A 25,003-nucleotide genomic window follows, 5' to 3' on the forward strand; every position below is an offset into this window, starting at 1 on the left:
TTGGATGAAATGGATTTTCTAGACTCATTTGAAACTGGCTTCCGGGCGGGCTATGGAGTTGAGACTGCCATGGTCGCCTTAGTCGATGATCTCCGTCTGGGCATGGACAAGGGTAGCATGTCCCTGTTAGTGCTTTTGGACATCTCAGCGGCTTTCGATACCATCGACCATGGTATCCTTCTGGAACGCCTGGGGGAGTTGGGTATCGGGGGGCACTGCGCTCCAGTGGTTCGGTTCCTACCTCTCGGGCAGATTCCAGATGGTGCAGCTGGGGGACGTTTGCTCCAATAAGAGGGAACTTATATCTGGTGTCCCTCAAGGAGCTATTTTGTCCCCCATGCTATTTAACATTTACATGAAACCGCTGGGAGAGATCATCCGGAGATACGGGGCGCGGCGTTATCAATATGCCGATGACACCCAAATATGCTTCTCTGTGTCTCTGACTGATGCAGTGACTAGGGATGGCATCTCTCTTCTAAATGCCTGCTTGGCGTCGGTAATGGGCTGGATGAGGGAAAACAAACTCAGTCTGAATCCAGAGAAAATGGAAGTACTAGTGATAGGCTCCCTGGGCCCGGGTAGTGTAATTTCTCCACCTGTCCTGAATGGGGTCACACTCCCCCTGAAGGACTCAGTTCGCAGCTTGGGAGTGCTTCTGGACTCGTCACTCCAATTGACATCTCAAGTGGATGCAACGGTCAGAAGTGCCTGTTATCAGCTTCGGCTGATATGCCAGCTGCGACCCTATCTGGGTCAAGGGGACCTTGAAACGGTGGTACATGCTCTGGTAACCTCTCAATTGGATTTCTGTAATGCGCTCTACATGGAGCAACCCTTGTACCATTCCCGGAAGCTTCAATTAGTGCAGAATATGGCTGCAAGATTGGTTGCCTGCTGTTCTAGAGCTGACCATATAACACCCATCCTGCAAGATTTCCATTGGCTGCCTATTCGCTTCCAGGCGCAATATAAGGTGTTGGTAATTATCTATAAAGCCCAAAATGGCTTGGGTTCAGGTTACTTGGAGGACCGCCTCCCCCCATATAATCCATCCCGCACTCAGGTCAGCCGGGAAGAATTTGTTGAGGGTACCAACTGCGAGATATGTGTCAACCTCACAAAGGGCCTTTTCCATCTCGGCCCCACAAATTTGGAACACCCTTCCCGATGAGCTCCACTCCATCACCTCCCTGGATCTCTTTAAAAAGAGACTTAAGACCTTTCTTTTCCGTCTAGCTTTCCCCCCTGTGCCTTGATATTTGCGGTCTCCCCCCTGATCTGTATCTTGTATCATTGATTATCAACTCAGCTGGCTGTGATATGGTTTTATGGTTTTTAACTGTGATTGAATTTTTATTGCTCAGTTTTAATGTTATGTATATATTGTGATGTCTCTTGGATTATTGTATTTTGTATTCTTTGTTGTTCACCGCTTTGATCAGTATGGAAAAGCAGTATAGAAATAATTTTTATTATTTATTATTATCAAATTACAAAAATAATTAAAAACATTTAAAACTTCCACAGTCAATTAGCTCTATAACATATAGAGCAATATGCTTACACTAAAATTACAAAAATATTTCATGCAAAAAGATCACAATTTTCCATACTCTGTTCAAATTAATATACAGTAATCTGTTTACTGCAGATTCCCATGCAGGCCTTTATCCTCAAAGTCTAATCTAAGTTTAGCTGCTTTCACAGCAAATCTAGCAGTGTTGAACATAACAGACTTAGTTGTATTAGCGAACAATTAAGTGATTTTCTCCAAGTCATTTTGGTTAGCTACATGTTCTAAACTTCTCTTCAGAAATGTATCTCTTGTGGTTTTATATATCTTACAATGTAGCATATAGTGCATGGTGTCTTCAATATCTCCACTGCCACAAATGCAAATCCTTGGGAATCTTTTTATATTTCCCTTCAATGTACTTGGTTTTCATTGTCTGGAATTGTAGGGCTATAAAAGCCCTACGAAGAAGAGGTTGAGTTATTTCTATAGTTTTATATCTAGTAGATATTTTTAAATTTTCTTTATCATATGTTTTTCTCCTTCCTTTATTATTTTGTCAAATTCTCTCATTTCAGTTTCTATTCCTTGTGTCTCCATGTCTTTTTTAAAGTCTTCCCATGGTCAGGAATACTAAAAGAGAAGGGAGTTTCTTAAAAGGGAGATACTGAAGGCACAATTTCAAACAGTTCTAATTAGAAAGAAAAATGGGAGGTGTCTCAAGAAACCAGGATGGATGAATAAGGAACTTTCAAATGAGCTAAGTTTTAAACGGAACATGTATAAGAAATGGAAAAATGGGGAAATCACCAAAGAGGAATTCAAACAAATAGCTAGCCTGTGTAGGGATAAAGTTAGAAAAGCTAAAGTGCAGAATGAACTCGGGCTTGCTAGAGAGGTTAAGAACAACAAAAAGGGCTTTTTTGGATATGTCCGCAGCAAAAGGAAGAAGAAGGAAACGGTAGGGCCACTGCGTAGAGAAGATGGCAAAATGCTAACAGGGAACAGAGAAAAGGCAGAATTACTCAACACCTTCTTTGCTTCAGTCTTCTCAGAAAAGGCAAAGGTGTTCAACCTGAGGATAAAGGAGCAGAAGACAGAATAGGGGGGTTTCAGCACAGAATAAGTAAGGAGATAGTACAGGAATACCTGGTTAATCTAAATGAATATAAGTCTCCAGGACCAGATGAACTACATCCAAGAATATTAAAAGAACTGGCAAATGTAATATCAGAGCCATTGGCAATAATCTTTGAGAACTCCTGGAGAATAGGAGAAGTGCCAGCAGATTGGAGGAGGGCAGATGATGTCCCCATCTTCAAAAAGGGGGAAAAAGAGGATCCCAACAATTAGTTAGTCTGACATCAGTACTAATCCCAGTTAGTCTGACATCAGTACTAGGAAAGATTCTAGAGCAGATCATTAAACAGAGAGTCTGTGAACATCTAAGAAAGCAATGCCATAGATCACAAAAGTCAACATGGGTTTCAGAGAAACAAGTCATGCCAGACAAATCTTATCTCTTTCTTTGATAAAATTACCAGCTTGGTAGATGAAGGCAATGCTGTGGATATAGTATATCTTGATTTTAGTAAGGCCTTTGACCGGGTTCACCATGACATTCTTGCAAACAAGCTAGTGAAATGTGGGGTAGACAATGTAACTGTTACATGGATTTGTAATTGGTTGAGTGGCCAAACCCAAAGGGTGCTCAACAATGACTCTTTTTCATCCTGGAGAGAAGTGACCAGTGGGGTCCCACAGGGTTCTGTCCTGGGCCCAGTGTTATTCAACATCTTTCTCAATGACTTGGATGACACAATTGGGGGCATACTTATCAAATTTACAGATGACACCAAATTAGGAGGAATAGCTAATATTTCAGAGGCCAGGATCAAAATTCAAAATGATCTTAATAGATTAGAAAGCTGGGCCAAAGCTAACAAAATGAATTTCAAGATGGAGAAATGTAAGTACTGCACTTAGGGCGGAAAAATGAAATACACAGATATAGGATGGGTCAAACCCGGTTGAATGAGACTACATGTGAAAGGGATCTAGGAGTCCAAGTAGACCACAAATTTAACATGAGTCAACAGTGCAATGCAGCAGCTAAGGCTGCATCAATAGAAGTATAGTGTCTAGATCAAGGGAAGTAATAGTGCCACTGTATTCTGCTTTGGTCAGGCCCCATCTGGAATACTGTATCCAGTTCTGGGCGCCACAATTTAAAAAGGATGTTGAGAAACTGGAGAGTGTCCAAAAAAGGGCAACTAAAATGGTGAAGGGTCTGGAAGCCATGCCCTATGAGGAAAGACTCAGGGAGCTGGGGATGTTTAGCCTGGAGAAGAGAAGTTTAAGAGGTGATATGATAGCCCTGTTTAAATACTTGAAGGGATGTCATATTGAGGAGGGAGCAAGCTTGTTTCTGCTGCTCTAGAGAACAGGACCCAGAACAATGGATGCAAGCTACAGGAAAAGAGATGCCACCTCAACATTAGGAGGAATTTCCTGACAGTAAGGGCTGTTCGACAGAGGAACACACTTCCTCGGAGAGTGGTGGAGTCTCCCTCCTTGTAAGTCTTGAAACAGAGGCTGGATCGTCATGTTGGGTATGCTTTGACTGAGATTTCCTGCATGGCAAGGGACTGGACTGGATGGCCCTTGCAGTCTTTTCCAACTCTATGATTCCTGACAGTAAGGGCTGTTCGACAATGGAATGCACTCCCTCGGAGGGTGATAGAGTCTCCTTCCTTGGAGGTCTTTAAACAAAGGCTGGATGGCCATCTGTCAGGGATGCTTTGATTTGGATTTCCTGCATGGCAGGGGGTTGGACTGGATGGCCCTAGTGGTCTCTTCCAACTCTATGATTCTATGATTCTAGGATTTGCCAATATATAAACCAATGCATTTCTGGTCTTTCATGCTGCATTTCCTCCATTGTTTTAATTTTATATAATTCATCTGTGTTTGCCAGGATATCTTCATATCTGCTCCATTTTCCTTTAGACAGGTGTTCTTTTTTTGTGGAATGCTTCCTGTGTAGATGACCATTTTGGAATTTTAGTATAGAAGTATCTTTTTTTTATTTGTTCCAGACCATATGCAATATGTATTAAATTATTTACTTATTTTCGTTTTATCATAGCATAAGCATCCGTGCCATCCAAAGTCCATCTTATTACTTTCTAATTGTAATAACTTTTCATTTTCTAGAGATATCCATTCTTTTAACCAAGTTAGAGACATGCATTATAGTAAATTTCTAGATTTGGAAGTCACAATCCACCCTTTTCCTTAAAGTCATGCATAGCTGATAATTTTATTCTTGGCTTCTTTCCTTGCCATATGAAATTGGATAGGTCTTTTTTTTTAATGTTTAAATGGTGGTTTATTTAATAAGATAGGTATTGTCTGGAAAATTCTACCAAGTAGTGACAGCTGTTGTTTATTGCATTTTTCTAGATCTTCTTTGATGTTTTCCAGGTTATGATATAATTGTTTTTATATAGATCCGAGTTCCTTTTTGTGATTATTCCTAAATATTTAACTTTATTTATTATCTGAAATTCCATTTTCTTTTTTAATTCTTCTTCTTTTTTGAGAGATTGTTGATTAGTGTAACTACAAGGATTTCTGAGAAAAATAAAACGGTAGAAGTTCCACTTATTTTGCTACTAAAAACAACTTTATCTCATACTCATATAACTGAAACTGCTAACAAATTATTTTTAGCAGTTTAATACTGACTTATTTTGTACATCAGATGAGTACAGTATACAACACCCTGGACTGATTTCTTAAGACTGAGCCATTTTGCATGACATGGTTTCCTGCTGTTTTGTTCCTGAGAGTGACCTGGAACCATCTCTATAGGGAATTTAAGGGCTGTTTTGTTTTTGATTGTTTTTATTATTTTTTATTATTTTTGTGTGACGCTTGGCATACTGTCTTTGTACCAATGGGAACTTTCCTTCACCTCTCGATGCAAACAACAGTTGTGAAGAATACTTGAAAAAAATCAGCTATGTTGTGAATTCAGTAATTATTACCACCTCCTGCAGTGCTAGTTTTATGCATTTTAAAAGCATGCATGTTGAAGATGCATTTGGCATCACACATTGTGTTTGGCCCCAATCCCTGACAGCATATCCTTGACAACATGGGATACAGAAAGTAAGGACATTAGTTCTTCCTTAAGATTTGACATCTAATCAATATTCCAAGTAAATTTTTCATTAAATGCAATTCCAAAAATGCAATCAGTAACTAACTCAGAGACACATACCTCTATGCTCAGTGGTTAACTCTCTTGAGATGCATATTTAATAGGAGCTTTTTCAGGAGTCAAACTATCCTGGTGACATACACAGCTATGAATATATTTACATTTTCATTTTGCAGTGTGAATGTTCAGCAAGCAAGTGCCATGGGCTCTCTCTGATGGGAAAAGCATGAGATGCAAAGTGAACACTCTGCCTTTTTTAAAAATGACATTTTGAAGTGAGAGATGTCTAATTATTTTATACATACACATATGCGTATGAAAATTGCTGTTGAAATTTTTGGAAGTATTCATAACACACGCACACACACTCCACTCAGAATTCATGTGGGATTGTTACAGGGAATGAAAATTATACCATTCTTCCCCAAATCACATTTCACTCTTTCCCAAAAGATTTGCTTTCTTTATTTCTGTATTATTTGATCTCTTTTGAAATGAGGGGAAAGCACGCAGCAGTAAAACATGCTTGGGTGTAGTTGTTTCCTTTTGCTTACCGTACAACACAACTGCTTTCCTTTCTACAGAAGCTTCCATGCAAACAATCCAAGCAAAACAGAGAGCAAAGAGGTAGACTCTGAATCTACAAACATGACTGTACTCCATTATGCTACAGAATTTCAAGCTTTGTTCGCTAAGTCATAACAGAACTATTCAAAATTCCCCAAGGTATATAAAAAATTATTGCAACAAAACCCTAGAATATGGGGTCTACCTGTTAATTTGAATTGCAGCAGACTCAAGATGACACAATAAAATGTATTTCTTCACAGTCTATCACTTATAGAAATAAGTGGCTGCCAGTCATAAACACCAGTTTAAAGGGTGACACATTCATGTGGCAAAAACCACTTGGTGATAAAGCTCTATATGAGAAACACTTTTCCAAGGGGAGCAAACTGCAAAAGCTCAAGTGGAGTCAGATGAAAGTTAAAAGGATTCCCATGCACCTTTGAAGGCTTCTAGACTTCAGGAGTGCTGCTCTCATTTTCTCTCACAGAGCAGGTGAAGTTTGGAAAAAAATATGCAACAATACTCAAAGATGAGAAGTGTTTTTCAGAGAAGCATACTGCAAAATATATTCTTTTTCAATTCAGATGGAGAGAATCTCTCTCTCACACACACACAAGAACCTCACCTACTGAATCTGATTTGCAGTAGCGATATTTGTTGTTGCTGTGTGTCTTCAAGTCATTTCCAACTTATGACAATCCTAAAGTGAACCTATCGTGGGGTTTTCTTGGCAGATTTCTTCCATAGACAGCCATGTTCATGGTCTCATCACTGTCAGTTAGTTCTCACAATGACCTGATTAGGTAGATAAGACAAGCGGCAATGTAGTGAGCTGGCATTTGCTCCTATTTCTACATATTACAGGTTTTTTAAAAATGAGAGCAATTATTGCTTTGGAGTTGAAAAGAATTCTAAATGTTCTAAGTACTATATATTTGCTAACAACAACAGTGGGCCAGCATGTTAAATAATTCCTTCGCACAAATTCACTCCCCAAAAGACCAGTGTTTGTGTGTCCTGAACAATTCCCCTGGAAAAAACATACAGGTTGATCTTTCTTATCCTGAGCTTACTGAAACAAAGCTGGGGTATAAATAGGAAACAACTAATTAAATAAATATTTTTTCTCCAAATGACTTTTTATTCCAGAAAACAATTTAAAATAGATCTCAATCTGTAATACAGGTCAAGTCCCTCTTATCCAAAATGCTTGGGACCAGAAGAGTTTTGGGCTTTGGAATATTTGCATATTCCATATTAGAGATGGGACCCAAGACTAAACTTGAAATTAATGTACTCTTCATATACACCTTACACCTGGCCTGAAGGCAATTTTATATGTAATATGTTTAATAATTTTGTACACAAAATGTTTGTGTACTGAACCATCAGAAAGCAAAAGTGTCATTATCTCAGCCACCCATGTGGACAATTTTGGATTTTGAAATATTTCAGATATCTGCATAAGGGATACTCAGTTGGTGTATTACTATTACTTTTGATTTGGCCCCACATATCGTCAATCAAAAGATTTTCATACATTACTACAGAAACAATTATTATCATGTATCCAGTATTGCTCTGTCATATTTTAGAAACTATCTCTTCATTCTGTAAACGTTTCCTCCAAAACAGATTTCTGGATTTCTGGAGGTGTTAAGAGGAGATAATCAACTGATAATACTTATTTTATTAAGTTTCCTCAGAAGCTTAATTCTTAAAGAAAAAAACAGCACAGTTATAAAAATGCTAATTAGGAAACTTTTAGGGGAAATGCTGCAGACTAAATACAACTCCATGCACAGGAAATTAATTCTGTAGATGATGTGGAAAAGATGGCTTATAAAGTTAACGAGATATTACTTAAGGCAAGAGAAACAATTAGGCTATTAACAGTGAAGATAAACTAAACATTTTGCCATCAAATATAATGAAACTAATTAAAAGTGAAATGAAAAATAAGACATGAATATGAAAACAAATTCAAGAGCGATAAAAGGCAAGAGTTTTAACATTGACAGAAACCGATGTAGTACAGAGAGGCATTTGAAAAATCAGCCAAGAACATCCACATAGGAAAATAATTATGTAATTGCTAGATTTGTCCTCCACATTTCCAAAATGCTGAGAAAAAGAATGACTTTATGACTTATTTCTTCAATGTTTAGCTTATCAGCTGAAAAATAAAGCCTGAGATTTCTCATAGAATTTTAAGGAACATTTCACATGTTACTGTTTTTAAAACCACATCAGTTTTGCCATTCACACATGATGTAAAGATGGAGAAACCGTAGATTAGGGTGGCAAAATAAAGGGGGAAACCAAATCCTTTCCCTATTAATCCATTGTTCTCATGCCTGCAAAAGCTGACTACATTAATTACAGAATGTATTGTTCTCATGAATCAGTTCCATAGTACCAAAAAAAACCCCAACCCATCCCAAGCTCCTTGGAGAAATGCGGTTACGATTACAGGTTGAGTATCCCTAATCTGAAATGCTCATATGTTAGATTTTGGAATACTTCAGATTTTGGAATATTTATATATTCAAAACCAGATGCCACACTTGCTGGAGCCTCTCTCACTTTCTCTAGGGGCCAGGGGAGCAGTCCTGCACACCAAATTCCTCTGCAGTGAGTGAGTGGGGAGGTGAAGACAGGCAGGACTTATGCCCTTCTAGTTCAAGCTATCAGCCACAGTTCAGAGGGAAAGCATTGCTTTGGAGGAGTCCTTTCACACCTATTACAGGTACTTCCCAGTAGATGAAGAAGAGGAGAACAAGGACGAGGAAAGGAGGAAGTTCTAGGGACTCGGTAGTACAACTACTGCCACCACCTCCCCCTCTGCTGGCGCCTCATTGACTCCTATGTGCTGTTTGTCCCAGACACAATAGTGGCCATAAACAGCTCCTTGAGGAAGATGGGTGCCTCCTTCTCTGGACACTCATTCATTTTGCCTTCAGGGATCCAGAGGCTGCAGTGACAGCAGGGTTACTATCTCTCCTTCCTTCCTTTCTTCCCTCCCTATGAGCACATCCAGCCACCTGGTAACTGCAGAATGAGCAAGCAGCTCTAAGGAGTGCCCTGCAGTATCAGCAGTTGCTGCTAGCTCCCATAGGGAAAAATGAGCAAGTGTCCGGAGGAGGAGGCACACATATCCTTCAAGCAGCAGCTCACAGTCACTATCATGTCCAGGGTGGATGAGCACTTAGGAATAGCTACGGCACCAAGGGAGGGGAGGGCAGGATGCGCCCCAGAGCTGACTGGTCATCCTGCTGTCACTGAGTGGCCAGATATGCTCACACAGAGGGAGGACAGGAGACAGAAGCCTGCACGCAATGCCAGTGTCACTGCTAGAGTTGGCTGCATGAGATCTGGAAGCAGCAAGGAAAGAAGAGGGGACTGGGTTGTTGTTGTTGTTTTTTGTTTGTTTGTTTTTTGGTGTGGGCGTCTCTTTTGGGCCAAGCCTGGAAAGAATCACTACTACCTGTTCTAGAGCTCATTTCGGCTTGGGAGTGGCAGTGGAGGAGCATCAGCAACCACTGCAACCGCAACCTGTGCAGTCTGGCTGGGAACCTGACCCATCTTCCTCCCTGCCTTCGCTGTTGCCCTATCAGCACTCAAAAAAGTTGTGGATGTGGTAATATTTTGGATTTTAGAATTCTGGATAAGAGAGACTCAACCTGTAGTCGTTTTTCAAATCAATCTATAGTCTCGGCTGTTAATAATTACAAAGTTGTTGGCCTTTGTTGAGAGATTGTAAACACTTGTAGTTTAAACTGTAACCTTTCCAAGTTTATATTGCAATCATTCCTTATGACTTTAAAAAAGGGACATGAGTTGATCCAGACCAAGTACACTGTAAAGGTCCCCAATGTAATTAACAAGATGTATTTTAGTAATAACCAAGCTGCTTACACTGACCTCTATAGGGTACAAGTGTGACTAACGTCATCAGGAATGAACCCCATCTTTTCTCTCTTTTGGCAATGTATGCATTTCTTGAGGAGTCCACATTCTGCTTAGCAAAACTTGGAAATGTACTTTTGGGAAGAACATAATGATATGCTATATAGATGCTCCCCTACTAAGATAGAGATGCAGCTCTGATCATAGCCCTTATTCCATTTCAGGAGACAACAGTCTGTTAATCAGAGCATAGTTTCCTGCAAAGAACAGCTGTAAAAGGAATGTTCTAATGTGCAGTGATTGAGCAGTACGTGTGGGAAAAGGACACCTATATAAGCCTGGGGATGGAGGGTCACAGAGGGGGTGAAAGAGAACAGTGTAAGAAATCAACATCAGTGGACATCCTTCTAAAATAGTAGCATCCATCAGCTGAACTCTAAATGAATTACTTGCATTTCTCAGAAAAGTCATTTTGACAATGGAGGCCATACATGGAGGTTCAATATTTGGGAAGAGGATAGACTCTATTTCCCACAATCATTTCTCAGGGTAAAGTTATTTTTCAAAATCCCAGGTTATTTCATAAATGCACTACATTTCTTTAGGGGCAAAGTAAACTTGCAATAATATTGGGGAGGCCATTCAGTTTTCAGTAAATGGGGGAATTCATAGCATATAATGTGTTCCTGATCAAATTTTGTGCCTACTGGCTGCAAAGATAATCTCCACTGTACACATTCTGAATTATCTTAGCTCCACTTATTTCCATAGTGGCTCTCATTTTCCTTCACCATAGTAATATGTTGTTTCTGAATACTTAAAACTGTGGCTAGAGATACGATGTGGAGACTTTTATGTTGCTATGCAATGAACTGTGTAAATACTGTATATTATATTAGTAAACTGACAAACAGTCAGAAAGATGAACCTTGTAAAAAGCTACCTGTTTGAACACCTAAGTAAGGTAAGAATAACTTCCAGGTGAGTAGACAAGAAAGCTTTACTGTTATTTTCTAGGTCAAGAGGTCAAATTGAGTTGCAGAGCAATATAAGGTGGGTTGTATGAAGGACACAACCACAATTTTCTTTTGTCTTTTTCTGACTTCTTAAGAGAAGGGCAAGCAAAAAAATAAATAAAAATTGCACGCAAAGTGAAGAGAGAGAGAGAAGGTGGGAAGGAAGTTAAGGAAAAAAGTAGAAAGACTAACATCAGGGGTTCTTAATTCAGTATCAATAAACTGTGTATAGAAATTATTTTCTTCGAACCCTTTCCTATTGCTTTGGCTTTCTTTTCTCTTCATGGTAAACTTCAAAGTATAAAAATTAGTCTTTTTGAGTATTCATTGTATTTTTTTTTCATTTCTGTGTGAGACATTAGTTTCTAAAAAATAAAATTAACTATGAGAATTATTTTGTTTGTTTGTTTATTGCATATAGGTTTCTTGTATTTTTCTGGATAGGACGTCCATAACTTGCATGAGATTCTCACAGTAATCCCTAAAAGATTAAGAACTGCAAGCATATATAATAAACAATGAAAAGTAGATCCCATACAGTATTGTAGATTGGAGTTAAATGTGGGTCCTGATATGAAAAGGTGAAAGACTGTTGCCCCAGAACATAGGAACTTCCTAGGTTGATGCAAAATGAGACAGACTTTTCAATTGCAAACATCATTATTGTCTTAGCAGGAGTACAGCCATAATATGTTCACAAATACATTTTTCAGAGTAAAGCATGCCACCTGTTATTAAACACTACACATTCAAGTGAGAACTGAATTATACAACACCCACTATACTCTCTTCCCAGAGTGAGAACTCCTCCCTGTCTCCCTCCCTGACAATGAACATGCTAGCGAGGGAAATCAATAACAACTTGCCAGCAGTATTCACCCTGGACCTTGACTCAAATAAAGTCAGGCATCTAGGATATTAACTTTACCATAGCCACCTTTGCACTTTTGTTATTTAAGGGACTTTGCACAAGAGGTGTTAAGCATGCACAACATTTATAGATTGCAGTCTGAATTAAGGGTCTGCTCATTTCCTCAGGATCATGCTCTCAGTACATGACTGTCTCAAATTTAGTCTTCAGCACTTCTTCAATCACTGCAAACCAATCTTGAGAATGTCAGGGTGGTATTTTTTCCCTTTTACTTTATCAGAGTTGTAAAGCTTCCAATAGCAGAAAATTAACACTGTTGCAAAGATCTTTTAAATGTCACAGAAGCTCACTCATATTGATATTCTGAACTTAATAATGCTGAGCACTTTCAGAAGGCAATAAAACAACAATTTTGTTTTTCATTCCTAAGTCACACCAAGTGACTCTGTACGAAAACACATCTCTTAAACGAATAAGAAAGGATTCCCCAGCTTTGGAATGTTAATTCATTAAAGTTAAACATTAGGAATTCCATGATTAATTCCTTGTCATGATGATTAGTAATTGAAATCCTTTAATTTATTGCTTTCATCTTAATGGATGCATTCCTTGAAACATTTGTTTTCATCCATCCCGCCTCAGAGGGAGAAAGGCAGGCCAGCTCCATCGTGCCTAGTAAGAAAGAGAGCCCTCTCTCCAGTTCTTCTGCCATGGTCCAGGCCTTAGAGGGAGAGAAGAACTGCTGGACCTCATCCCTTTCCCCACTACCATTCCCTTTTCCTTTTGTGTCAAGTCTTTTTAGATTGAAGGCTTAAGGGCAGAGAACTGTCTAATTAAGCATTTATAAGCTGCTCTGAGTAGCTGAAGAGCAGGATATAAATATTCTAAATAAATAAATAAATAAATAACCATGCTATCAGATTTACAGAGAAGTGCATCAGGGTTGTCATCATTAACTCCCAGATTATAAATTTTGTTATTGGCTTTTAAAACATGTTATTTTGAATTCCATCTTGGGAGAAAGGCAGGTTATACATTCAATAAAAAATAAATTTCAAAATTGTCCAATCTGGTTATTTTTTTCCAGATTGATTACAGACCCAATACAGATGTTGCCTGGTGACAGGTAAATCCAACACATCTGTAAACTGTTAGGTTGGGGAATCATAGAGTTGGAATAGACCACAAAGGCCATCCAGTCCAACCCCCTGCCATGCAAGAACACAGAATCAAAGCACCATCCAGCTCTCTGTTTAAAAACCTCTAAAGAAGGAGACTCCACCAGATTTTCCACTGTCAAATAGCTCTTACTATCAAGGAAGTTCTTCCTAATGTTGAAGTGGAATCTCTTTTTCTTAGTTTGAATACATTACTCCAGGTACTATTCTCTGGAACTGCAACAAACAAGCATGTTCCATCCTCAGTATGACAACCCTTCAAATATTTAAACAGGGCTATCATATCACTTCTTAACGTTCTCTTCCCCAGTCTAAACATACCCAGCTCCCTAAATCTCTCCTCAGAGGGCATGGTCTCCAGGCCCTTCACCATTTTGGTTACCTTCCTCTGGACATGCTCCAACATGCTTTTTGAACTGTGGCACCCAGAGTTGGACATGGTATTTCAGGTGAGGGCTGACAAACCCTGAAGTGCCCTGGAAGGCACTGTTTCACCACCAGACAGTTAGCTTTTGTACGTGGAATGAAGGGATCTGTATCAGGCTGGCCCTGCCTTCTCTCCTGTATTTTCTCTTCTTCCTTATGGCACTTTCAGGCTTCTGGATTCTTCAACACATGTTGGCCATAAAACCAAAAACATGTGATTCATGAGAAAAACTGTAAACAGGGCTGAAATGTTATTTTTCTTAACAGCTACTATCAGATCTTTCTGCAATATAATGTTTGTCAGGTTAATTAACCATCATTCCTAGAATAAGAGCACTGCTGCTAGTTTCAGCTGAACAGTCCTGGTTTAAATATCAACTCAACACTAGCTACCGTCTCCTCAAATGAGCCACTATTCTGTCTGCTTCAGTCTCATCATGTGTGGTGGTGGTGATGATGATGATACATGGGACTATTGTAAAAATTACCAAAATAATATAATTCAGAAACATTTATTTTATTCAACAAGAATTCATACAGCATTTTGCTTCCCATGAGTTGGCTCTATAACACCTTGTTTTAACAATATGAATGTGCTGTGTTTTTTAATTGACATCTACACATTTTAATGACATTCATAACAAGTAATTCAATTTTGGAAAAAAGAAGCAAAAAAACTCCTTAAATTCCAGCAGAAACACCTTTTATTTTCTCCACACCTTTGCAAACAGAGGTACATATAATTTTCTCACAAAATTACATGGATAATATAATATTTTATCACTGTTTTAATTCAATACTATGGTCTGAAAAGCAGGCTTTTTGTGACAGAATATTAAGAAACAAATAAAATCAGAATTATAAGAATGAGTATGGTTAACAAGAGAAGAGAGGCCCAATAAAACCTAAACTGGCAAAACTATCTCTGTGAAGTTTGACCAGTGCCAGCCCTTGACTTGTATTCCTATCATAGGGAATAGCATAGAGCATATACACTCATCCCTCCATATTTGCAGATTTGATATTTGCGGATTTGATTATTCACGGATTTCATTAGTATGTTCTCTCTAGCAATATCTAGGTCCTCCTCCAGTGCAACTCTATCATCAACTTTAACCAAATGCTGCACTGAAAGACATAGCGATTCCTAGAGAGAATACTTTGTAGATCCTCCAATGCAGTTCTATGGTCAGTGTCTGTTGGACGTTGACCACAGAGTTGCACTGGAAGACCTAAGGATTCCTAGAGAGGTATCCCCTCAGGTAAAAACACTGTGTTTTTGTTATTTGCAGTTTTTATTTATTAACGGGGGTCTTGTGCCCCTAACCCTAGTGAATATGAAGGGACAGGTGTATATCTCTGCTTTAGAAACTTCTGAAACTTCTGCAAATATTGAAATACTAAATTGATCTACACAAATGATCTGTCATTGAAAAGCCTACTGTATACAGACAGTGGGGCCCTAGGACATAGATGGAAAATTTGACTTACTTCCAGGCTTTCCAAGTTCACAGGGAACATCCACTTAACGCACACATAGTTCCCACAAGGACTGAATATACATGGGCAACCACACTGCTTCCCGTTTGTCTGAAAGCAGACCCATCAAAAAAAGCTGCACCACACCATTATTTTTTCTCTTCTACCCAAAACACATGCACATAGATGCTCCTCCAGCAATCACCAATCACCCCCTCACCTCTCCCACATGCCAGACCATTTGACACCCTGTGCAACCAGCCATGCAACCACCAGCTCAGTCACACAAGCGACAGACTGCCCATATGGCAAAACGGTGTATCCAGTGACACACTGACACAGCACTACCATGGAGACTCCCGCACCATACATGCTCCCTTTTCCCTATGACCCCTGTCAAAGTGGCCAGTTTGTTAATGTTATGATTAAATCCACTGTATTATTTTGCTTCATGGGTGCGCAATGGGTCAATGGTGCAGCTAACCACATATGCGCATGTGCAATGAATTCATGGGTGGACGACAAATATTATGGGCAGCTATGGCATTCTGGTCTCTGCACCGGACCATAGTCTGCATGCCAGTGTGATAGCCTGAAATTTTCAGCTTGAACTGGAGCATACCAGGAGTTATTTTGCTCTGGTGTTTGGTCACCCCAGATTCCTCCCAGTTAAAACAGCTATGTTTCAAAATGGGGCAAAACACATTTTATCACTCGTGTGAACAATCCCAGTGACTTGTGTTTAGAGCACTAGGCTAGTCCAGAGAGATCCAAGATCACAGTTCCATTCCAGCATAAAACTCACTGAGAGTAACACTGGTTCTCTCAGTTTAATCTAACAAAACAGGGCAGTTAAGAAAACAATAGAGTACAGTCGACCCTTGACTTTTGCAGCTTTCGGACTCGAAAATTTGATTATTCACGAGTCCCTAGCTTTGCATGCGCGCACTCCTCCTGCTCCCTCCCTTCCGGACTTTTCCCCTGGGAGTGAGGGGAAAGCCGAGAAGGGAGGGAACCACCAGGAGGGCATCTGCACACTTCTCTCAGCTCTCCTCCGCTGCCTCAGGCAGCTCCCCAGAGCTGTCTGAAGCACTGGAAACAAAGCTGCAAGTACATGCTCCTCCTGCCCTTCCAGTGCCTCAGATAGCTCTGGGAAGGGCGGGAGGAGCATGTGCTTGCAGCTTTGAGAGGCAGTGGACCTGTGAGCTCACTCTTCTCCCGCCTTTCTAGTGCCTCAGACAGCTTCCCAGAGCCGTTTGAGGCATCGGAAGGGAGACATGTGTGTGCACTGCTTTCGCCTCCCATGCGTCTCTGTTCTCTGTGTTGATACTGAATTATACTGTCTGTATCTAAACTAATAATTATATACAAAGAAAAAAATGGATAAAAGATCCAACAGCACCTGCTACTTTTGAAAGAATGCTGTATAAACAAAATTTACAAATGGGTTTGTATTTGGATATTTGCTCAGCTTTTATAGAAACTTATCACTAACGCACCTACTTATCCTCCTTTCACGTTTTTAGTTTCCTGATTTTATTACACTGGAACATTATCTGCCCTGTACGCTCAGGTAATCTGATGGACATTTACTCCAGTCAGCCAGGACTAGGTTAGCAACTGTCAGCCAGAGGACATGTTCTTCAGATGCCCCTAGACTGTGGAATGACCTGCCCAAAGATATTCAACAGCTGAATATGCTGTCTGGATTTAAGACAGCATTAATGACCAGTCTCTTATTCAGGCTTATCCTTATTATTTTTAAATTGTAAATTTTAAATGCTGAATTTTAGATTGGATTGTTTTAATAAGTGTACATTTTATTTGCCCTTTTAAATTGATGTGTGTTTTAACTGAAGTTGCTTGTTAGTTGTTGTTGTCCCCCACCGTTGTTGTCCCCCACCTCAATCCATGAGGAGAGGTGGGTAAGAAATAATAATAATAATAATAATAATAATAATAATAATAATTTATAATATGTAGCTGAAATCCCTTCTAAATGTAAATGAAAAATTATGCAAAACATTAAATTCAAAAAGTGTTATTTCAGGTGTTGTCATTTTTTGTTAAATATAAGGAAAGTAAACGTTATTCTCTTTATACAAATATTTCAATAAAATAAGTTCCTCACAAAGTTTTGAATATTTTTGAACCAAACTTGCTGAATCAGATAACATGATTTAGAGCATTAAACGTTTTATTTATTTTTTTCTGGAAAACCCAGTGCACTGGGAGATAGCAACACAAGTCACATCCCTATAGAAAGAAAGTTTTAGCTTTTCAGACAGTAAAATTGAGTAGTGCTTCTGAAGGTATCTGATATGTGGGACCAGTAGGGGGTTTCTTCCCCTTGTATAAAGGACTGGCACCACATTTGCACCCATTGACTACAGCTGTTTGTTTCTTTTCTGGAAATTCACCACAAATCAGCAGACAATGAATCAGTGGCTGGCACTGATCCATGGACCACCAGCTTCAGTACATTGCATGTTCTCATCCAAACCAATAAATGGCGTTGCTACACTTAAAAGAAGAACAGATTGCCAGAACCCTATTATGGTAATAGCTCAGACAAGAGTAAAATATTTATCTTTAAAAACCTCAAGTAAGACAGAGTGAAAAATAGCAAGCATTTCTCTGAATCAGCACATTCTAAACTCATATCATGAACATGCTCCAGGCTATAAGAGAACTGTGGATCAATACTTTACTCTTTGGCCAGTGAGATAAAGCAGACAGAGTGCTGGATTTGAACCATAAAAGACGTATTTATTCCTCACTTCATATGAAATTCAGCAACTTGTAATGCTCACTTCAAATATGAAGCAAATTCTTCTATGTGAGGAGAAGAAAGGAAGCATGTTTCTCTTTTCCCAGTGCCACATCAGTAGGACTGGGAGCACATTGCCACGCTGGTGAGAGAGAAAGGGAAAGCAAGAAAGAGAGATACTTCCTTTCCTCCAAAAAGAAGCATCAGTGTTTGTTGGCAAGTGGGAAGTGATCTTAATTTAAACACCCAAGACTCCCATTGCATCTGAAAATTTCACATTTATTGGACTCCAATAAATGCTACAATAAGTGTTATAGGCCTATTTATTGGTTTTGCTTCAACAAACTAACATGGCTACCCAGTGGAAAACATTAATTAAAAACATTTTTACTCAGCCTATCAAATGTATAAATATTGCCAAGGCACTTTGAAATGCCAAAATAATAGAACAACAAAAACAGAATAGACAGTGCAGCAGTTAAATCCCTCAGGAGTTAATATGTAAGAAAGCATTGGTAAAAATCTTCTCCTGGTGCTAGTAGTCATTCAGTCGATATCAGCCAGCCAGCACCCCCCACCAGATGCTTCCAACGAAAACAACTGAAATTTCTAAGTTATTTCTCCCCTAACTGATAATATTAGGGGCACTCAGGAGAGTTCTTCCAATGGGAATCCTAATAGGTTCTTGAAAAAAGGTTCTTCAAATGAAAATCCAAAATTGTGGCTACGTTCTGCGACATGTAGTCTGATTACGATCGTGCTGCTTTTCTGAACTCTCCATTTATGTGAAACCCACATATTAAGTGTTTTGCAAAAGTATGATCTGCACATAGATTATCCCTCCTTCCCAGAACAATATAGTCTAGCGATACCCTAAAGACCAACATATATTATCTAGTAGCAGCTTTTGTGTATTTGAAGGATACACTATTAGATGCATCAAAAGTGAGCTCCAGACTATGAAAGTTGATGTCAAATAAAAAGTCACTAGACTTTTTGTTATTTTTGCTGTGATTATCGCTACCCTCCCCAAGTGTGTCCATGCAAATATTAATAGACCCCTTACCTCTCAAGACACTAACACAGCTATTCAGAGTGAAACATACAAGATGCATTTGTAAGAGAAACACTCTTAAAAGGAATGTGTTAGATACAATACCAGTGGGAAGCAGGCATTCCAGTGGAGTAAACACACCATGCTCCATTGCAGCAGATTAGTGTTGTGCTTTTAAAACTAAAATGAAACAAACAAAAAAACAGACTGTTAAAAATTACAGTTCATGAGCCTTGCTTATTAATTCAATATTTAATTAAATTTAAGCTATACTCCAAGCATAGTATTCCTGAGAAAGCACTCTACAGAAATAGCCACAAATTTGCAGGCACACACAAATATTGATTTTAAAATAAATACATTTAAAGCTGATTTACAGGGAACCATAGACCGTTACATACAGCAGGTGGCAGAAAGCCCATTGCAGTGTGAAGAGATGAATCTATAAGTACATTTGGCATCAGCCAGATTGATAGATAGTGCGACATACAGTTCAGGGGATTGGAAAATGTGAGCTCTGGAGGAGCAGGGAAGCAGCAAAATGAATGATCCAAGCTTGGGAGGGTTCAATTTTTAATTGGTAGCTATTGATTCCAATAGAAGTTAAGTTGCCACCCAAAGTTAAAACTGAGCAATAAGCAAAATAATGAAGGTTGCACAAGCCAACTCTCTTTAAAGAGAAAGTTGCAAAAGGAGGTATGATTTATGTTGTGGAGACATATCTTCAATAAACATGTTTCTACATGCATTTGTTTAGCTTGGTTGTGACTTGCAAGCACACACCATGCTTGAATGGAGATGTCACTAGATGCTGGATGAACATTTCAGCTTTGCTTCTTGTTCTATGTTTGCTTAGTACATTTTACAGGCAGGAGCCACTAGCTCTTTGCACCTATTCCCAAACAATGGAGAATCCAAGCTCGATATACGAGAGATATCCAAAGATCTCAGGTTCAATCCCTGGCATCTCCACTTCAAACAAGGGTGAGGAAACTGTTTCAGCCCAGGGGCCAAATTCAATTTCAGAGACATGACTGGAAGGGAGAGTCTGCATTCCGGTGGTGGGCAAAGCAAAAAACAAAATGGAGAGCTATTTATGGTACCTTAAAGCTTTTATTGCTAGTAAGGAAACCTTAGCAGAATGGGGGGGGGGGGGGGGGATCTACATAAAATCTGAGAAACCACAAGCAATCATAGTGTGAGACCCCAAGAGGGCCAGAGTCAGCCCCAAGGCTGAGGTTTCCCACTTTCACTTAAAACAATCAGATTAATTTAACAGGGCAAATTTAACAAGACAATTATAGACTCCAGGGCAAAACTGCCATGTAGAACAGAGAAAACTGCACTAAACAGAAAAATAATTCAGGCCTCCTATAAGACAGCTTCCTATTTCCCTAATTCAAAGTGCTGGTTTTCATCTTGAAAATCTTAAAAGGTCCTGAGTCCAAACAGCTAACCAATGTAATGCCTTCCAAACCCCAGAGACCTCTTAGGGAGACCTTAATGCAGGTCCCGGTGCCTTCTGCAGAGTTGCATGCCAGCCTTATTCATGGCAGCATCTTTTTATGAGCAGCTTGCTTAGATGTGCTTGGCTATCCTTTTACAATAGCTATACATCCCATACCCAGTTACCTAAGACTGCTTGTGAACAAAATAGGACTTCTAATTAAATATACATGTTAATGGATTACCTCTAGCCCCCATTTAGCAGGCTGAAGTTCATTTCAGGCTGCTATCCTAGACTTGTTTTCCTAGTGAGTAAATTGCCACTTAATTCTGTGGAGCTTACTTCAAAGTAAACTCACACAGCGATTAAAGTTTACCGCAGCTTCAATCTTAGCATGTTTGCTTACAAGTAGATCTTAAGGAACATAACAAGGCCTCCCAAAAGTCATGCTGTTTGACTACCTAGCCTCGTTTTTTTGGAAAAGCCTGTGTTGTTTTGTTGGTTTTAGGGACATGAATAAAATTTTTGCCACTCATGCTTGTTTTCTATTCTGTGGCTGATTTTTAGCTTTTTAATTGTATTGTACTGAGTTTCATTTGATGTATTTTATGGATATTTGCAAGTGCTTTGGGGGATTCTCACTGGCCAAGGACTGGGCTGAAAATGTGAGTCATGAACAAGCAAAAGTAAACACACTATCGCTGTATTTTCTTCACCTGTGGGGATAATTATTTGCCCTGTTAAATTTAACTTTTAAAACCATGAAATAGAAAATGCAATATGCTATTACCAGTATGTAATAACCATGGGCACAGTCCACCAGAAACAGCTCTAGAAAAAGCAGGACTTGGGACAAGAGAAATACAGGTACGGATCCTACTTTCTCATATAGTATGTTTAGTGTCCTAATTTTTCCATTGATGACAACAAATGAAACAGTAGTTGGAGGGTGAGACCATTTAGATCAGTGGTCCCCAAACCTTTTTGGGCCATTGTCTATTTGGGTGACATCTCTAGTGCCCTTCAATACCAATTTGCTGATAATAGGTCTACCGTTCTTCTGCAAATTTAAAACAACCAATTTTGTCACTGCTCTTTTTGCACTCAGTCACCTGGGCAGCAGCAAGCGAGCAGCTAGCTGGGAAGAGACCAAGAAGTCTCTTACCTATGCCAGCCCTACAATAAAGGTCAGCACAGGTGAGAAGCTTCTCAGTCACTGCTCAATTGGCTGCTGCTCCCTTCCTTTGCACCCAGTCACCCTCAGAGCAGCAACGGAGCAGCTGGCTGGGCAGTGACCAAGAAGCCTCTCCAGCCAGTGCATGCAAGAAGCTTCTTGGTGACTGCTCAGCCAGCTGCTCAGTTGCTGCTTCCAAGGTAACCAAGGGCAAAGGGAGAAGCTTCTTCCCGGCAAGGAAGGCCCCTCAATCCTCCTTTGTCAGGGCAAAAAAAGACACAGAGAGCTGGTATGTGTGTAGGGGGCTTTCAGAGGCCACATGCTATGGACTGAAGACTGACTTAGACAGGAAAAGAGCTATTTTAACTACAGGAGCTGCTCCAAGGCAAAGGACTCTTTCTAAGAATTAACACTGAATATTCCTCCCCCTCCTTCCCTAGAGACACGTCTTCCCCACACACAAACATTGCTTCTTCCTCCAACACTTCTCAGCCTGTCCAATGAAAGGAAATGCAGTTCAAACCCGCCAGCCAAGTCCCAACAAAGCTTGGATTTCATGAAATAATAGAATCATAGAGTTGGAAGAGACCACAAAGGCCATCCAGTCCAACCCCCTGCCATGCAGAAAGCTCCTTTTTGCCACCGCTTCTACCCCACTGCCACATGCTTTGATTCCTTGCTCCAGTCAACCAAGTCTGCCCCAAAATGGTCCCTCTCCCAGCCATAGAAATGGTGCCCTGCGCCCAAGCCTTTCAAGAGTTTCCTGCCACTACTAGTAAAAGATGCAGTTAAGAGAATGAACTTGCGTGTGCAGGCAAAGAATGAGAGACACAAAGGCATGGTACAGAGCGCCTAAAAACAGCACCTTGCCAGCGCCTGTTTTTTTTCCCACTTGGAAGCCACAGCTGCCAAACCGCAGAGCTTCCCTGCGGCGTAACAAGTGCACCACTGGTGCACTCATTACGCAAGCACTGCACAGCGCTTGCATGACAATGTCGGCGCCCATGTATACAGGGCGCTGCCATTTTGACACCCTCATCATGTGCTAGGGTAGAGGGGCATCTGGAAGTGCTGACCCAAGGCAACCCTAGAACGTGACGAGGGCGTCTTAAAGGGCCGTCAGTACCGGCCCAAAGTGAGGCTTTGTGTCAGTTTTAAGAGACCCTGAAAAGAAGTTTCATGCAACCCTCATTCCCTCCATGGTGCTAAAGGACATTGGTTCTCCTTGTCATTCTTGAGTATTAACACTTAACAGAAGGCCCTCTGCTGTCCCCTTTTTGCTTCACTGGATCATTCCACCGCCCCAGAGGGGTGTATTGCTTTGGGAATCGCTGATTTAGATCAAGGGAATAAGGAGATTAAAAACTCACTCCTCCCACGTCACTGTTTTGTCAAAACTCTGAGGTTCCCCCCAACACCTGTATTTCATTGTCTGGTTTCAAACTCAACATGGGGAGGGATGTGGTCCGTCTCCCACGTTGGGTATGGTGTGATTATTAGGATCATTTCATTTTTTTACACAAACAAAAATTAAAAGAACTGAACAGGCAATTAAAGCGGTCCAACGGATCTTACAGGCAATTTCTAGGCCACAAATGAAGCTCTTATCTAATGAGTTTGGAAGAAACACACCTTCTATCAGGTAAGAGAGATCTGAGAGTGAAGGTAAGTGTGCTTATGTGTGTGTGTAGATATGAAGGTACATAATTATTTCTTACTGCCCTAAACAACCAGGGCTGGAGTTTGGCCCATGATCAGCTATGCAGTTTCCATCCCTACAAGCATGGAAATCTCAAGGTCCACGCACGAAGACTTTCTGATCAGCAAGAGTGATAATCCTATCTGCCAAGCTTTCCTGCTGCTCCTCACTTTGGCTGCAATCCTCTCAGTAGCTGAGGAGCAGGACTGCCAAAATAGGAGCATCCAAAGCCCTGAGATTTCAGGGCCAAAACTTGAGACCTGGCATTGTTAGACAACATCAGACATATATCAGACATCAAGCACCCTTGCAGGGAATAGACCACTCAAATATATATATATATATTTAAAACCCACCAAATCTAACAAATAAGGAATGTTTATAGAGGGATCTTGTAGCACCTTTGAGATGCTCAGATGCTTGAGGAAGCTAACTGAAGCCTGCTGCCAACCTCTTCCTTTCAGTGAGCCTCAAAGATACTACAAGATCTCTCTACATATTATTGTTGTTGTTATTGCATCTAAATGCATCTGAGGAAGTAAGCTAGAGTCTAGGAAAGCTCCTGCTGCCTCAAAGGTGCACAAGATCTCTCTGGATACTGACTCCACAGACTAACAAGGCTATATCTTTGAAATAAGGGATGTGTGCATGATGGGGCGCACAGACACTTTTGGAAGGCATGGAGCAGGGCAGGGAGAAGTGTGGATTTTCATAGATAAAATCCATGGCCAGAGGCTATTCCTCTTCTGATGCAAAGGGGCTTGGATTTCAATGGGCAATGCACACCCATTTTGTTTTACTAAAGCTGCATCCACAGTGGAGACTTAACCCGGTTTGGCACCGCTTTAACTCTTTGTCTGGCTCAAGGGTATGGAATTCTGGGAGTTGGAGTTTGTTGTGGGCACTCAGGGCCCACAACAAACTCCAGCTTCCAGAATTCCATAGCCTTGAGTCACAGAGAGTTAAAGCGGTGCCAAACCGGGTTATGTCTCCACTGTGGATGCAGGAGAGGTCCCTTTGCCAGTAAGATGAACAGCCCTCTTCCCTGCTCCATTAGTCCCCTCCAGCCTCCTCCGCTCTGAGCCATGCATCCGCCCTGGAAGGAGGTCAGGGAAGGTCTGGCAGCAGCAGGATGAAAAAAGACTAGAGTGGGGAGGGGGTGGTACCTGGCGGTGCAGCCACGCATGCGCAGGCGCGCCCCTCGTCTCGCGCCGCGTCTTCTCTTGCAACCGGCGAGCGAGGCTGACTCCGCTTTTGCAGGGGAACAGGGAGGGAGAGACGAGCGCATCGATCCAATCTATGGCTCGGCGCTTGACTTTGGAGCTGCCTCTCGCGCGCCGAGGGGCGTGGCAGGTGGTGCTGTGTGCCAACGTTCGAATCGCTGAGCAGACCTAGAGAGGCTTGAGGGAAATGGTGAACGTTTCCTCAAGGCGCCCCTGGATAGCTGGAGGGAAACCCCTTCGGCGCCTCTCATGGCAGAATGTGGCTGTTTGTCAGGGTCCTTTCAAGCTGCCTGTGACTCTCTATAGGGTCTTGGGCGTTGTGCCCCTAAAGCAGGGCGGGCCCAAGTGTTCCCACCTCAAAGGCACCACATAATAATAATAATAATAATAATAATAATAATAATAATAATAATAATAATAATAATAATAATAATAATAATAAT

General features: G+C 40.5%; 1 protein-coding gene across 3 annotated transcripts in view; it reads right to left on the reverse strand.

The window, feature by feature from the left end:
- The window catches only part of TPK1 (thiamin pyrophosphokinase 1), a 376,531-nt gene extending 351,928 nt beyond the window's left edge, over window positions 1–24,603 (reverse strand). For 2 of the 3 annotated variants that reach the window (XM_042476582.1, XM_042476580.1), the window contains exons 1-2: window positions 24,504–24,603; window positions 19,123–19,197 (exon numbers count right to left, since the gene is read on the reverse strand). In XM_042476582.1, the coding sequence (XP_042332516.1) occupies window positions 19,123–19,168 (46 nt within the window). In that variant the 5' untranslated portion in view covers window positions 19,169–19,197; window positions 24,504–24,603. Of the gene's footprint in view, window positions 1–19,122; window positions 19,198–19,418; window positions 19,524–24,503 lie in introns of those variants that run through there. The other variant, XM_042476581.1, reaches the window with a different exon arrangement.
- Window positions 24,604–25,003: the final 400 nt, after the last annotated feature.

The sequence above is a fragment of the Sceloporus undulatus genome, chromosome 6 (genome assembly GCF_019175285.1).
Source record: "Sceloporus undulatus isolate JIND9_A2432 ecotype Alabama chromosome 6, SceUnd_v1.1, whole genome shotgun sequence".
In the NCBI taxonomy this organism is placed as follows: Eukaryota; Metazoa; Chordata; class Lepidosauria; order Squamata; family Phrynosomatidae; genus Sceloporus; species Sceloporus undulatus.